The 17,746-nt window shown below is 37.2% G+C and overlaps 1 protein-coding gene across 1 annotated transcript; it reads left to right on the top strand.

Annotated features, from left to right (window-relative positions):
- Positions 1 to 156: 156 nt before the first annotated feature.
- LOC114027875 (LYR motif-containing protein 1-like) lies at positions 157 to 525 on the top strand. Its single transcript, XM_027842054.1, has one exon. It carries the CDS (start codon positions 157 to 159, stop codon positions 523 to 525), a length of 369 nt encoding a protein of 122 aa, XP_027697855.1.
- The last annotated feature ends 17,221 nt before the right edge of the window (positions 526 to 17,746 follow it).

The raw sequence follows: 17,746 nt of genomic DNA, 5'->3' as shown, positions 1-17,746 counted from the left end.
CACACTGAGTGGGGTGAAAATATGCTCAAAAAGGAAGTCAGTAGGCCAGACCCCAGTCTGTCCACATCGGCTCCAGAACTTCTGATACTCCCTCTTCTCCTCCTCTGAACTGTGGGGGGAGGGGCAGGCGTGACACATACAGTGTGAGCGTAAGAGATGACAACAGCAACACGACAACAAGTTTTCAACCCGGACCTCAGGATTTTCAGGCCTGCAAAAAGGTGGCATACAGCATCGGGGCAGATGGATAACAACATCAGAGAAAAGCAGTGCATCACAAATGAAGCCAGAATGTTGTTCCTGAAAAACAAAAGTCTTACGGATTCAGAACTAATTAAACAATGTATAGATGAATGTGCAGCAAGAATTGAAATAGGATTGCATTATCAGATTCCATATCCAAGGCCAATCCACCTGCCTCCAATGGCCCTCACTCCCCTACAGAACTGTGGACTTCAAACCCAGGAGAAGTTGAGAAAATTTTCCAAACCATTATATCTCAAGTCTCACAATGAAGTTTCTTAATCCAAGAAATAGGTTCTCTGTATGAACTGTGAGCCAGGGCAGGGCCTGAGAACAAATTAGATGATGAATCTTTTCTACTTAAGACCAGTCAAAGAAAGGAAGGACAAAGAATATAGTGTCTTCACTGCAATTTCTCTAAAACACTCACAGATTTGGGTCCTTCTTCCCAATAACACTAATTTAATGTCCTTGAATTTATCAGTATCAGTGTGTTGCTACTAGATAGAAATACGCAAACTCCCAAAGATCATTTCTAATCAGTAACAGCTTAGATGAAAGTCTGAACATAGCAAGATTGGGCTTAAATTTAAATTTTAAAAATTAAATTTTTTTGTGGAAATAATGTAGCTGTATACACAGAGGACGCTGCAAAGTAGACATATGGCAGTACCTGTTAGCAGCTTTCTTAAAAGTTCTGAAAATTACTATGGCAATCAGATACTAGCCTCAGACTTGTAAATCTCTGTGGGTCTTATTTTGTTTTGTATTTAAGTTATGGATAGATTTAAAATACGCCTTTTTATGTTTTAGTTGTTCTACTGATATCTTTTTTTGGCTCTCTTGACTCAAAGATATACTTTTCATTAATATTCAAGTAGGCTAGTTTCTCCTTTATCACACTAGCAGAATTCATCATATATACTCTAGTCCCATCATCCCCCTTAACCATTAGTGCAAAATATCATAGTATCTCAGGGATTTTGGAGAGGAGGGAAATATCCCAAATTTTCAGGAACTAATGTAGTATATTTAATTCTGTTCATTAAACACATACTCTGTACAAATTCTAAAACGTGTGAGTTACAATTCTGGCACGAAAGCCTCACCGCAAACTCACACTACAATAGGTAAAATTAATCACTATTTCTAATTGACAACAAGCAGAAGAACATGTTGTATAAATTACAAGGCTAGGCTGATTTGAAATTACGTACAAATAGGAAAAGGAAAATCTAGATCAAAAGGAGAAAGGACTGTGCCTTTGTGGTAATCTAAGGGGAAACTCCACTGACAGTCACTGGACATCAGTGTTCTGTTTTCAAAGATGATGAAAATCTTCAATAAAAATGGTTCATAAAAAAAAAGGCACTAAGAGCTTGGATTATCAGAAAGGGGGGACAAAATTCAGGAGTGGGAGGGGTTCCCACTAAAGAATATCCCCATGGTGGAGAATTATAGTCTGTAATGGGAGATGAGGACCCTAAAATGGTACTAATCTATTTTTCTAAGAGAGATCATTTCCTCTAAGAAAGTTCAATGACTTCCATGGACAACATATAGCATAAAGAGAAAGGAATGCAGAAGTCCTGCAGATGACTAGTATCCAGAAGGGTAAGAGAGCATAGACCCAGAGAAGAGATTCTACAGCACATAGAAAACAAAATGCTAATAGGGAGGATGGCGTAGAATTGCAACACAATTTGAGACATGGGAAAATGTCTAACATTGGGCAATGTTTATATCCTTATTGCCTCTCTCAGGAATTGATGCTTCTAAGAGTGTGGCACAACAGAAGGAGAAAAAAAGAAGAGGGCAAGATATACAAGGCAATAACATCGAGATTATTCAGAAGAGGGAAGTCAAACTTGGTATTTTATAAGCTTTAATTCCACGAGGAACACAAAAACTAAAGAATGAATAAATAAATATAAGGACCATGAATCAAAGAATAAAAGTTTAAAATATACAAAAGGGAGAAAATATTAATGAAGAGAACAAGAGGAAAAATTCTTTTTTTTTTTAAGAAGAAAGGCACACAGACAAAAACTTAACAAATAAAAAAAAGTTGGAGGAAAGGAGAGGAAGTAGAATTTTGAATTAATCACTTAACTGAGAGGAAAAAAAATATTTATGCAGAAGGTGAAAAAGGAGAAAAGGCAGTAGCTAACTAAATAAAAGAAAGAAAATCAGTAAGTAAAACTCCAATACTAGGGAAAAAGTTGACAAATGTTGGCGGCAGTAGGGGGTTAAGGGTGAGGGGAAGAGAACCTATGGGAATCGGGTTAAACACTAAGCAAAAAAAAAAAATGGAGGGACAATGTACTATCTTTAATGTTCCCCTTTCCTCATGCTTGGAATTCTCTCTCCTTAGCTTCTCTGACTTCCTTTGAGTCCCAGCTAAAATCCTAATTTTGACTAACTAAGATTACCCACACATGTGCTGAGATGAAAAGCAGGGGCCTTTATCCCATATGCCCAAAAAGAAGCTCATCAAACATCCATGTGGATTCCCTACACGTTATCCTAGGACAGAGTCCTCAATGGCCAGTTTCTTGTTACACTGTGACTTACGATTTTGTGCAAGTCACTTAACTCAAAGTACCTTAGTTTTCTTATCTCTAACATGGGGTGGAGGTGATGACAGTTGACCTCTGAGGAACTTTTCATGTTCTTCATAGAACCTATCATCCTATGAATGATGAATCTAAGGGTGTGGTCAGAAGGAGTTTCTCTATGCTTGCCCTTGCCTCCACTGAAATCTTTCTTTTGAGAGGTGAGCAGGCATACAGTCAGTCAACAAGCATGTGTTAAGCCTTTATTAAATAATATATATATATATACATATATATATATATATACATATATATAAATAAATAAAAATGATAATCCAGACCTGTGATAAGCTCTGGAGACACAGGAAAAAAAAAAGCAAAAGCAGCCCAAACCCTTAAAGAGCTTCCATTCTAATGGCCAATCAGATGTGCATACAATTTAGATGAAAAGCCAATGTTGGATGAAGTTGGAGGGCAGGATCAAGGCTGCAACTAGCAAATCAACAACTAGCTCCAATGGGAGCTATTTCTGAGTTTCCTAACTCGACTATGAGCCTTTACAAAACCGTAAGTGAAAAAGCAGTTGAAGGGGACATCTAGGTCACAAATAGAAATGTAGATAATTGTGTTGTAAATCATCTGTGTTACAGACTCTGTATTTCAATATTCTACATTCTAGGCTTTCTTCCAGATCTAACATTCATTGTTTTATGTTATAACATTCTATTTTTTATCTTCCCATCTAACTTGAACATTCTAAATTTGTATAATTAAAAGGTAAAGAAGAAAGTTAAAATGCTAGTGAGAACTTCTTAACTAACTTCATTCCTCCTTTTCTGATGGAGATGGTTGCACTGAACCTAATGATATAGTAATATCATTAGCTATGCTCTATCTTGACAAACCATCTGGCTAAAAAAGTTTTTAAAAATCAATTTTAAGGAAATATTTATATGCTTGGTTTCACATTGTTAAACATCAGAATGACTCACTTTTCAACCAGATGTTTTGATTTTCCAATACATGAGCCCACCTAATGCCTACTGCATGTCACTATGCTGATTAGTTTCTCATGTCATGAGTTTGTTTTCTTTTTTAAGGTGACCAAAGAATGAATGGTTGGATGAATGAATGAATGAAAGAACATATAATAAATGTTTACTATTTGTCCATTACAAGTTCTGGATATAGAATAGAAAGTCATAGATAGTCCCTGCCCTCAAGTAGTTTACATTTTAATTGGGTAATATAACTCACCTGAATAATGGCCATGTTGGGGCACTATGGTCTAGAAAATTCTAGAGGACTTAGAAGTAGGACTTTGTAGAGGCCTGACATAGCAGTTCCTCCCTCTCCTTCTCATTTCCCATACTACTCCTCCCTCCAAAGGCTGGTGCTTTCTTAGGCTACATTAAGGGGAAGCATGGTGTCCCCAACAAGGGAGGTTATGGCACCACTGTATTCTGCCTTGTTTAGAACATACCTGAAATACTCTATGTTCTCGGTGACATATTTTTGAGAAACCTAAAGACACACCAAAATACATCAAGAAGAGGGTGACTCTAGGATGAAAAGACTGAAGAACTTGTCTTCCAAAAATCAGTTGAGTTTTTCAAATTATTATTACTTTTGGAGACATCAAGTCTGAACAACCACTGAGTACTGTTTAATATAAAGTGTAGACTTGGGTGGGTCTTGACAGGACATGCTAATTATCTCAAGGGGATATCTCAATTATCTCAATGTGGAAGAGGGGGATTAAACTAGTTCAGCTGCGCCTTCAAGGGTAGAAGTAGACTTATGATGGGGGGTGGTGTATATATGTATTACAGAGAAGTAGATTTAGACTTGATACAAGGAAAAGCTTCTTAACACTACAGCTCTATAAGCCTCCAAGGGAAGTGTAGTGCTTCCTCCCTTGCTGGAAATTTTCAGTCACAGAATATGCAAACACTTTTCAATCCACTATACTCTAAATCTTTCTTCATGACAACAGAAAACCCCTCATCCTGGAAGAGCTCCACCATTAGATGTGAGTGAGGGAGAGCTGGGCAAAGTCACCAGACTCACTTTCTCCTCCAGTGCCATCTGAGGCCAGTGGCCAAATATCAATCAGTATGACTGGAGATAGCCCAGAGTGGTTTACTCCACGTGGCATGTAGTAAGTATTTAATGAGGACGGGCTACAAGAATGGAAGGGTACTTCTCAGGTCTCTAGGTGGCACGTAGCAGGTAGGTGGAAGAGTGGATAGAGTGCAGGGCCTGGAGTCGGGAAGACTCATCTTCCTAAGTTCAAATCCTGTGTCAGACACTTACCAGCTGTGTGACCCTGTACAAGTCATTTAACCCTGTTTCTGTCCATTTTCTCATCTGTAAAATGAGCTGGAGAGGGAAATGGAAACAACTCCAGTATATCTGCCAAGAAAACCCCGAATAGGGTCATGGAGAGTCTGGCATGACTGAAATGGCAAAACAACGAACAACAACAAAAACAAAGTGTTTAATAGATTCTTGTTGACCGACTGACCTTTCCAGTGATATATTAGATACCAGTGCAATCACTGGAATGTTGCTCAGCTATGAGATGGATTAGATGGCCTGTTATTTCCCTTTCCACTTTTAGTTTCAGTGATTCAATAACAGCTGAAAAGGACCTAAAACATTTAGTGTGCTATATATGGCAACTAAGTGAGAAAGTATAGAATGTTGGACCTGTAGTCAAGAAAACCTTAGTTCAAATGCAGGATTAAACACTTATATGACACTCGTTAAGTCATTTAAATTCTACCTAATGGAAAAAATAACTACTTCCCACGGTTGTTGTAAGCATCAAACATGATAATATTTGTAAAGCACTTTGCAAACCTTAAAGTGATATATTAATGCTAGTCGATGTTGTCATCATTCAGTCATGTCAGATTCTTTGTGACCCTGTGGACCTATTGCTCATAGGGTTTTCCTGGCAAAGATACTGGAGTGGTTTGCCATTTCCTCCTCAAGTTTTATGCAGGTAGGGGTTAAGTGACTTGCCCAGGGTCACATAGCCAGTAAGTGTATGAGATCAAACATAAGCTCTGATCTTTCAGAGTCTTTCTGACTCTAGGCCTAGTGCTGTGCCACATAGCTGCCCGTAAGTGCTAGTTATTATATACTGATTTTAGAACTAGAGGGAATTTGACCTATGTTTTTCCATGTGACCTTAGGAAAGTCATTCAATCTGAGTTATTGTTTCCTCATCTGTAAAACAGATGATGATAAGATGCTATCTAATGTGATGACTAACCCTATGAGTGACTAGGTGTTTTATTCTTGTCTCACTAATTGAAACATTAAAGCTGAACACTGTCCCTGACCCAGTCAACCTCATGGAAGGTTCTCTACCATAGCCCATGCCTCGGAAAGACTGGAGGAAGCAAGTCAATGGATTGTTCACTATTGAGAGAGGTGATATCTCAAATGTTATCTATTTGTGAAAACCTTCAGCAGGAAAAAAAGAACCCCAAAACTTTGTTACTGTACTTTGTATTCCCTGCATTCTGCGACTTCTACTTCCCAAAACAGAGGCACTCACAAAAATAAGCGTGAAACACAGCATTGTTCTTGACATTATTTTGACAAAAACAACACCTGGAGACCACGTGCTTTTCTTAAAAATCATAGCAAAAGTCAATGATTATGATAGTTAGTATAATATAGCATAGACGGAATTGATTAGAGGCAGAATGCCCTGAGTTCTAGTGTCTCCTCTGACACATACTGGCTATGTGGCTCTGGATAAGTTATTTAATCTCTGAGTTCTCTAGGCAACTTCATGAGTCTCAGAAGTGGCAATTGGTACAGGTGGTTTACTCACCAGGGATTTCTCTATACCAGTGAAATCAGAGGTCAAGTCCCCATCTCTATACAATTGTGTAGGAGCACTGAAAGCTTAAATAATGTGTCCAAAAATCACTCAGCCAGTATCTCCTATTTTTCTATATTCCATGGCCTCTTGCATTTCAAACACTTTAGGGTACAACAAACAATATTCTAAGGTCCCTTCAATCTCTAAAATTTCTTAACCTAATCAAGTAAAGGACCTTCAGCAACTATCATAAGTTTCTTGAAGACACATTGAAAGATCAGTAAGTAAATGGTGGAGGAAAGGTAGGAGATAGAATGGGCAAACAGAGAGATGTTAAGGGCTGATTGTCTCAGTTCCTTCTCTCAACACCTTGAAAATACTGTGCTAGTTCCTGATTCACTGTCTTGCCTCCCACTTTCCCTATAAGCCATAACTTGGGGCCTGTTCTCTCACTGCTATTCATTTGCCAAGATAAATTACTTTAAGTCTCTCTTCATAAGTCACGGTAGAATAACCAGACATTGTAAAATTGGGAAGCCTTTTGGGTTGGAGGGGACCCTGGAGGGTCATCTCCTATTCCATCTGCATCATGCCAGGATTCATTTCAAAATCAAGAACACATCCCTGAAAGGTATCAAGTCATATCTTTGAATATGTAAAGATACTCATAATGATCTGTTTTTCTTTTTTAATTTTTGTTTTTCTTGCAGAAACTCTCTGCATCTCAGAAGCACAATATGCAGCATGTCTTGCAGGGATTGCCACGGTAAACATACATTTTTCATTGAGCACCAAAGTAAACAGATGCTTCCAGCAAGTTTGGAGGTTTTGACTTTTTTTTTTTAAACTAGGTTGTTTTCAAGATAGTTATTGGTACCCTGAGGTGTGGATTTTTTAAATATCTGCTTGTATATGGTAACAGAAATGACTTTTTTATTTTTTCTGATCCTCTTTCTGTGTGCAGATTAGAACATGGGTATGTATGGATCTATGCTGCTCAAATTTATGACCACAGTGAGAATAAATGGGCTTCATGGTTGCACAAGAGAACTTTAGCTGAAGGAATCTGCAGACTGCGTTAAGGAGTTTTGCCTACTCAGCACCAAAATCCTTTCTGTTTGTAATATTTAATCATCATTCAACAAATGTTTAAGTGGTGTACAAATTAATTGGGACAAAAATAAAAGGATTAAATTTATTGATTTACAACAAACTTCACAATACTTTATATATTTTTTAAAAACAACATAAAATATTTCCTTTTGCTACAATCATTTATTTTATACAATTTGGAATTGAGTTCACAAGATTTTGATACATACTTATATGATTAGTCAAAATAAAACTATATTTTTTATCACATTGGATTATTAATTGTACTTTTGATTTTTTTTTAAAGTCTATTTTTTGAAGTCTAACCTTGAGTACATAGACCATAGATTTTCCATGGGGTTTCAATCATGTGAGCTCCCAGGCCACTGAAGCATGTTTATGTTCATCTCTTAGATATATTTCTTAATATTTCAGGACATGTGGCAGGGCACAAAATCATGTTTCAGTACTACATCTCCACGGTCAAATTTTCTGTAATTCCAGAACAATTCTGCTTCTCAGTATAATTATATATAAAATATTAGATTATATATCACATCCCACATATTATATATATAATATACATATATATTAGTATATTGTAAAAATATGAATATGTATATATATACATGCATATACATACATACACACATATATATATAAAATCAAATTTACTCCTTTACTGGGGACAAAAATTCTAGGCCCTCTAAAAGTAAGAATATCCAAAAAACATTTTTTAGAGATGTTTCACACTATGATGAAGATAACCAGATCTTAAAGGCAAATCTAGAATTCAGACAACAATTTTGATATAACTTGAAATGAAAAAACAAGTTTCCCCAATCTTCAGTACTCCAGTCTTTGCATTGCCTTATCGATAGGAATTTTTTTTTCCTTCTTAGCAACAGCGTCTTTAAAAAAAAAAAATCTGTTCTCACTATTTTTCAAACTCCAAGAAGCCTATACTACATTGTAGAAAAACCAAGTCCTCTAGCTGCCAACTCCCTTTGAATGCTTTCACCTATTTTCTGAGGATTAATTAGGCTTTAATGAAACAAATTTTTAATAAAACAAAGCTTTGTTTTATGTTTTTGACTACATTTTCCTTTGTGCTTCAGTGAGATTGATCTTGTTTCATTTGGGCTTAAATGATCCTTGAAATATCTAGCTTTCCCACATTCATAGCTACTACAATATCTCTAAAAGAAATTGAAGTGTTCTCTTTACAAGTTACAGTTTTTGGTTGTTTTTTTACATTTCTCTGGAGTAATATCTACTCTGAATGAATTATTTTAATGGAATTAAAACATAACCAAAACTGGAGCAATGAAATACGTACAAGGAAAAAAATAAACAACCCAGCACTCAACAAACATGGAAGTAAGTAAAAGTTAAAAAAAAACTCAGCTCAATATGGTTTCATCTTTTCCAGGTTAGATATTCCAAGTCAGTTTATTACTGGTAGAAGGGCATAGGCATCACCATTGTTGTCATTAAATAAAACTAATTTAAAATTGTTTCTTGTGCCAAGAAATTTGTACAAGTGTTCTATGCCAGGTAAAAAAAGATTGACATTTGGAGAGAAGATACACCATATATAAAAATCATTGTCAGAACTATAACAAGGGTGTCATAACCACGGCTTTGTCCTAGAACTGGTGAAAACTGGTTTGACTGGCACATCCCCAGCCCTTATTATGTACATTCAACTGATCCAGAGTTTAGTCATTACACCATCTCCTTCTGCTTTCCCCCTGCCCCCAGCCACTTGGTTGCTATGGCACAGTTTGAGTTAAGTTGAGTTGTCCTTCACTCCTTATCAGGCATCTAATATAGTACCCAGATTTTAGTTGTCCAGGCTCCCCACTACCTTGACCCACAGGTGACAGCAAAGTTTCCTATTACTGTAGCATCAGCTCTTTGTCTAAAACTCATTATATAAGTTTGATCTCTAAGTGGCTTAGGACCTTGGATCAAAGTGTACAGCTTTTTGCACGTCCAAAGCACTAGCCTATATCCATGAAGCTGGGGACAGTGAGTGATGGCAACAGCCCCTATGTTGTTTCTTGTTGGCATGTGTCCCTCTCCCATGATTGCCATTCCTGTGTGGCAGTGTTGCTTTGTGAGAATGTTTCACCTCTTTTGCTCTGCAAGCACCAAAATAGAGATTTCTTCCCTATAGTGGGCCCCTATCAAGGCTAACAGAGATATTCTCAATTTCTCCATGGTTCTGGGATGAGAAATAAACAGGAATTAGGTCTACTGAAGAGATGTCACTCCTTGAAGCCAGGTTCTCTTCAGGCACCATTGCCATTTAGCTCCCAAGAAGCCTAGGGATGAGTGTCAGATTCAATCAATCAATCAATCAATCAAGAAATAGTTACTAAGCATCTACTATGTACGCTAAGGTGTAACACCTAGATAACACTTCCTACCCACGGACAGGGGACATTTAGATCCTTCTACCTGAAGAGAGGCAGATTCTTTGGAATCCCAAAGACAAGCAAAGGGGACTGGGAAGCGAACCCTATCCAAAATCTGCCCATGATAAAGATAAAATTTATGTCCCATACTTTCTGAGGATGTGGCCCAGGATATATTTAGGAGGTAGAAGTGTTTCCCTGGACAAAAGAATTCACTTGGAAAGGAGACACTTGAGGGCCCTTTCAACACATTCCTTATAGGGAGAGTGAGATCTTCAGGGATAAAGTCAGGGCTGCCCTTGCTTGGAGGATATGTCATGTTCAGACCACTCTGGTCTTCAGTTTTCTCAACTACACTATGAGGAAGCTGAATTACAAGAACCTTACACTCCCTTGTGACTCTAAATCTAAGATCCCATGGTGCCAGGAAGGAGCAGGGTATCAAAACAATGAAACAAAACTTGTGTTCTTGAGAGAAATAGATAACCCTTATGGGTTAGACAGGGCTGATACCTCTGGGATAGATGAGGAAACTGGAGCCCAGAGAGGGGAAGGGATCTTACGCTCACACAGATGTGAAGTGGGAAAGCTGGTAACCAAAGTCAGGTCTTCTGACTCCAAGGTCATGAACTTTCCACTACATCATACTTGTCTCTGTGGCACTAATTGTTGCTCTGCAGCAGAGTCTCCCTGTTTGGGGGAAGATATGACCATGCGACTCTTTTATTTAATAAAGTCCAATAGCTCTCTCCTGAATCTAAAATAAAATACAGTATGTCCCAAAAATCAAGACAGCTTTAAGTTCCAATAGCTTAAACCCCTGGCTTAAGCTTTAAAAGGTTAAAACTGTAGTAAAACTTTAGGTGTACCCTATATACCATCCTCCGTTTAGCTTTCAAAGATTTTCACAACCAGGCTCCACCCTATCTTTGCAGCTTCACTGTATATTATTCCCCTCCTAAAATCTGAAGTCAAGCAAACTGATCTTTCCAAACTACACTCCCTCCCTTCTCCTTGTCTTTACACTGGCTAAGTACAACGCTCTTTTCTCTTACCTCTGCATTATAGGCTCTCTCTCTTCTTTTTAGATGTATCTCAAGCATCATGATATACACATGTGTGTGTTTTTATGTATGTGTGTATATATGCATGTATGTGTATATATGTATATATGTGTATGTAAGTATACATATACACGTATATGTATCTATAGATACACACACATTAAATATTGTCATATATGTATTCATTATCTATCCTCACCCTTTCCAGACTGTAAACTCCTTCCAAATAGGTATTATTTCATTCCTTTTATATGTATTTGTGGTACCTAACACAGTACCTGGCACACAGTATTAATAAATGCTTGTTGGTTGGTTGACTGATTAATTAATTGAGAGTAGACTGAATCTGGGATGTTACCACACAAATGTTAATTGGTTACTAGAGCAGAATGGAACCTTGCCTTCACCTGCCAGATGCAAATAAATGTGTCTTCATTTGTCTTCAAGAAGTAGATTGTGTGCGTAAGAGAGAGCTCACCATTTATAATTGATGGCTTTCTGCCTGGAGTAAATCATCCCAAGATCCAGGCTGACTTGACCACCGTTTTTAAGTAATAGGAGTGGGGTAAAGGATTTCCTTATTGAAATTTCTAAGTAAGATTAAGGACAAGAAGTGTCCAAAGAATGAGAAAATGTCATTTGGATGGAGATAATAATGATGGCGATGATGATGATGATGATGATGATAATGATGATTATAATTATTATAATAATAAATCACCATAAGTCTAGTCATGAACAGATGACTTAAAGGCCACAGAAATTGTCATTTCACAGGAAAATTATAATTTTAGAGTATCTTGATGGGAAAATTGTATATTAATTGTAATGGTAGTCATAGTAATATATTTAATATAATAATAATAATTTATATATGGAGTATTTCATAATTATATATTGACTAGTAAATTCTTAATCAATCAATCAACAAAACATTTATTATGTACATACTGCATGCCACACACTACACTCTGTTGGGGATACAAATCCATTCATTTATCTATTTATCTATCTATCATTAATTTATTCATTCATTTATTTTAAATCAAACAGTCCTTGCCTTTAAGACGCTTACATTCTATGGCTCCTGGTGGCAGGGAGATGAAGCCGGGTTTGTAAAGGCCATGCTAACAGAGTGGAAGATCTAGACCCTTAATAAATGATAGTTGAATTGAATGTTGGATTGTTGAATTTCCATCTTGAGGTTGAGAAAACTGAGCCTAAGAAAGATTAAGATGTGTAATCTGCCCAAGGTCAAATGGCTTATCAGCAGTGGAGACACAATGTTATAATTAAGGAAAACACTACTGGGTTTGGTATCAGATGACTAGATTTTGTTCAATCAGTAACAAATATGCCTTAATTTTTCACTATGAATCAGGCCCTGTGCTAAGTAATGAGAATAAAAAGACAAAAGTAAAAGATTTTTCTGACTTCAAGAAGTTACATTCTAATGAAGGAGATCACATGTACTTATATGTATGGTTGGATTGATGAACTCAAAGAGTACTCATTAATGACTCAATGTCAACACGGCAGGAGATCTCTAGTAGAGAATTCCAGGTATCTAGCCTTTGTCTTGTGCTGTTTAATATGTTTAATAAATTGTATTTAACAATGACTTGGAATACATGGAACACTCTTCAAATGTGCACAGAACATAAAACTATAACACACAGAAAACACACAGGATGACAAAGTAAAGATCCAAAAACCTCTTAATGGGATAAATTTAACGAAATGCAACCCAATAAATCAAAAAGCATCTAGTTAGCGCCTACCATGACTTGAGTGCTGGTGAAATAAATACAAATGTAAAGTCTTATACTCTGGATAAAAAAAAAATCAACTTTATAATTGCAAGATAGAGGAGAAACAAATGGCTAGAAAACAGCCATTTTCAGAGTTTTAACAGATTGCAAGCTCAATATTAGTCAGCTGTATGGTTCTGCGTTCAGTCATTTCATTCCTGTCTAATTCTCTGTGACCACATTGGGGTTTTCTTGGCAAAGATACTGGAGTGGTTTGCCATTTCTGTCTCCAGATCATTTTACAGATGAGGAAACTGAGGCAAACAAGGTTAAGTGACTCGCCCAGGATCACACTGCTAGTATGTTATCTGATTTGAACTCAGGAAGATAAGTCTTCCTAACTCTAGGAACAGCACTATCCACTGCATCGCCTAGCTGCCCTCAGTTGTGTAGTAGGGCAGTCAATTAAAGGGAATGTGACTCTGGGCTCCATTTAAAGAGGCACAACTTCCATGAATGTGTAGATGTTAATGCCCCTTCTACTCTGTTCTTGTCTGAGCTCATCTGAAGTTTTATGTTCACTTCTGGGTACCATAGTTAAAAAAGACATTGATAAGTTTAAGAATACACTGAAAAAGGAAACCAGGATGATTAAGGGCTTTGAGTTCAGGTCATATGATTACCGGTTGCAATAATGAGTAGAAGTTGCAAGGAGGGAAATTAAGACTTATCTTTAAGGAAAAGCTTCCAAATAATTAGAACTGTCCAAAGGTAGAATGGACTGCCTTAGTGGTGATGGGTTCTATTCTTTGGAAGGAAAGAAACAAGCATTTATTAAGCACCGACTAGGTACCAGGCACACTTTGCAAATATTATCTCCTTTGGTCCTCACAACAACCCTAGGAGGTAAGTGCTATTATTAACCCATTTTACAGTTGAAGAAACTAAGGCAGACAGAGTTTAAGTGACTTGCCAGCTAGTAAGTGTCTGAGGCAAGATGTGAACTCCAGTCTTCCTGATGGATAGGAACTCCAGGCCCAGGGCTCTAACTACTGTGGCTACCTAGCTGTCTTTGAGCAAGGCCTGGGTTACCATTTCTCTGCATATATTAAACTGCATGTATTATACTATATTCTTTTCATGTATGAGTTGGACTAGATGATTGCTGAAGTCCCTTCCCCCTCAAGTAAATCAAATGTGATTCAGTGAAGTATATACTATATATTACATATATAATGAATAAAAGGAAATGTACTAGGATCAAGAAAAGCTTCATAGAAAAGGTTCAGCTTGAACTTAGTCATAAAGAAATTCCAACAGGTGGGAGGAGGGGGAATGAAGTAATGCATTCCAGATGTGGGGGATGACCAAGAAAAAGGCACAGAGACAGGAAAAGTGTCATGTGTAAGAAATAGCCAGAAGGCTCCTTTGGCTGGATCAGAGTGTATATAAAGGGAAATAATATATGATAAGGCTGAAAAGATAAGTTGGAGTCAGCTTGCAAAGTGCTTAAAAACTTAAACAGAGGAGTTTGGGGTTTGGTTATTTTTTTTTTAGAAATTTTTTTTTTTTATTCTAGAAGTAAGAGGGAGCCATTGAAGTTTCCTTCACTAATCACCTATGCACACATTTGGCAAATCATTGAATTCTCTGGCCTCAGGGTCGTTCATTTGTAAAATGGATAAAGTTTGGGCAGGCATTGAATTAGATAATCTCTGAGTTCCCTCCCAGTATTAAATCTGTGAAACTTGAATTCCAGTCTCTTTGACTTGCCCAAGGTCACCGGGCTAATACATGGTGGACCTGAGACATGACCCTCATTGAACTGACTCCAAATCAATGTTCTTTGGAGAATACCATGCTATCATCTCCCTTCAAGAAAACTTCTTGTAAAATTCAAGATACTAAATCAATAAACAGCAATAGCAAAATAGAATTTCACATGCTCACTGAAAGACAAAAACCTGGACAGCAGCAATGCCTATAGACTGGAGTACAGCAAATGAGAAACGTGCCTGACATACCGAAAAGGCTATAGGAAAAAAGAACTGTGATTTGAGGCTTCTTATATGGATATCTTATAATATATAGCAGGGAGGTAATAGTATCTGTCTAAATAACTCAGTGAATAAGACCAGAAGATATTTTTCAATTTGGGGTAATTCATTATTAGCTCCATGCAATAGGAGGGCATTCCATGATTGGCAATAGAAATGTTTTAAGGCTCCACAGACTGATTTATGAGGAGATATTGAAGCAATTAAGTATGTGCTAAGAAAAAAGTCTAAGGGGCATAGCTGTCGAAAAAAATCTGGTTACAAATATGATAGAAGTAAATGAATTACTCATGATGATAAAAAATGGATGTGATGAGTAATTAGAATAAATTAAGAAATTAAAGATATTTAACTGGTAGTAACGGGCAATAGTGGTCAGCAATACACTTCCAGGAGTTTCCCTCAGGCTGTAACATTCCCATTGTTTTTCTGAGTGAAACACTCCACTGGGGACAACAGGTCAGGAGTTTCATATGGGTGAGGGCATTCATCCAAATCAAGATGGGGCACAGTTCCCGGATTTAGCATTAGAGGTCCTTCCATTTTGCGTTATGACTGACCCTGGAGCTGGCTCTGATTCCCAGAACTCCTGGTCAAAGAGACACATGTAAAACTGTGAAGAAAACTAGCTCCTCTTAAGAGAGAGTGTGTGTGTATGTGTGTGTGTTTAACCTGGGGCAAACATATTTGCGGATGTGGTTGATGTAAAGGAAAAAAGTCAGCAGCAGAAATGGGCACCCAACCATGGTGCCATACACAGAAAAATTAGGTGAAAACTAATTATTGATTGTGTATAGATCTTTGAAAAGAATCTCAGACTCTCAGAGTTGGGAAGGACATCAGGGGCCATGGAGCTCAGCAAGTAGTTAAGAAGCCAGGTGGTGCAACGGATAGGGTGTTTGACTTGGATTGAGAAAGATATGAATTCAAAATCCTGCCTCAGATAATTGCGAGCTGTGTGACTCTAAGCAAGTCACTTAACCTCTGCTCAGTTTCATCATCTGTAAAACGGAATAATAATAGCACCTACCTCCCAGGACTGTTATGAGGATCAAATAAAATAACAGATATACAGTGCTTTTCAAACCTCAAAGTGCTGTTATACAAGCACAGGCTATTCTACAATGAATCATCTGGTCTTTTATGACTAAGAGGGAGCCTAATACCTTTCCAAGATACTTTTAGATGGTTCAGAGTGCTAGGAAAAATTTTCCTTTCATCAAACCTAAAACTTCTTCTCTCCAACTTACATACGTTAGTCCTAGTTCTAACATCGGGTGCTAAGCAAAATAAATCTTCCACATGAGGACCTTTCAAATGCTAGCTTTCAACCTTTCCCAGCCCCAAGACTCTCTTCCTTCAGGACAATCATACCCAATTCCTTGACCTGATTCTCGTAATATATTAAGATCTTCAGGCCTTTTACCATCCTAGTTGCCTTCCTCTAGAAACACTACAATTTAATAGGATCGTTCCTACCCAAAGGCCTCTATGATTTTGTTAACAGTCTTTAAGAATGAACATCACCGAAAAAATGTAACCCTCTCTGATCCATACCCCATGTTAATTTCCTGGCAATGAGAAGCTCAAAATTTAGCTAGGTTAGTCCTCAAACAGCACATATATAGTCATGCCCCAGGCCTACAGCTAATGGCTTTTTAGCTTGCGAAGACCAATTAGATTTGCACTCTCTTGGCATAATTTTCAAGAATCCAGAGTCACTTCTTGCCATAGTGTGACATCAGCATATGCAGCTAGATGACACAGTGGATAGACCCAAGAATCAGGAAGACCTGCATTCAAATCCAGCCTCAGATATGTATGACCTACTAGCTGTGTGACCCTGGGCAAATCACTTAACTTCTTTCTGCCTCAGATTCCTCATCTGTAAAATGGAAGTAGTAATAGCACCACCCTCCCAGAGTTGTTGTTATCTCTCAAATTAGATATTTATAAGGTGTTTTTGCACACCTGAAAGTACCATTATACATAGTAGTTATTATTAGCTTTCATAATAACTATTATTATCTGAATCATTCAAAGTAAAAAAAGATAAAGAATTCATGCTGTTATAATCAAATGACCAATTTTGAAGTCTAAGTTTGGCCCACAAATATTTTTTTAAGAATGGTCTATTCTGACCCGTCAGGAGTTTTGCCAATGTGGAGAAACTCACTGAACTTATTATTTCCTGGTCTTCAGGGAATGGAGAAGGTGAGGCGATTTTAGGTGTCATTATTCAATGAGTATTTCTTGGCCACCTCAAACTAATAAAATAATACAGATTTATATGAAATATACATGTATATAATGTAAACATATATATGCATATATACATATATATCTTTAAAATTTCTGAACAAATAGTACATGTAGGTACATAGGCTGTCCCAGTTTTAAGCTTTTATAGCTATGTTAAGGTTTAGCGTATACAGCTATAGTTTCACAGCTATTGGGCACCAGTGTTGAGATTCAAAGCCAAGTCTTCATGGTTTCAAGTGCATCATTTTTCTTTAAACTATAGCACATTACATTTTTGCCAGAGAGTAAAATGTATTTAGGGTTATGTGTCAAAACTAGGCATAATAACAACTACGAAGATTATTATCTCCAAACCAAAATCCAGAGCCCTATACTTCAAGTCAAGCCCTCTTTCCACTACACCCCATTGTGTGACAGAAATTCAGTGAAGTAAGCCAGCACTGGAAAAAGTGCAA

The sequence above is a fragment of the Vombatus ursinus genome, unplaced genomic scaffold, assembly GCF_900497805.2.
Source record: "Vombatus ursinus unplaced genomic scaffold, bare-nosed wombat genome assembly UNPS02014864.1, whole genome shotgun sequence".
Classification (NCBI taxonomy): domain Eukaryota; kingdom Metazoa; phylum Chordata; class Mammalia; order Diprotodontia; family Vombatidae; genus Vombatus; species Vombatus ursinus.
This window is presented reverse-complemented; position numbering and strand designations above follow the sequence as displayed.

Coding starts and splice junctions, on each gene's coding strand:
- LOC114027875 (XM_027842054.1), top strand. CDS start 157: ATGACAACAGCAACACGACAACAAGTTTTCAACCCGGACCTCAGGATT.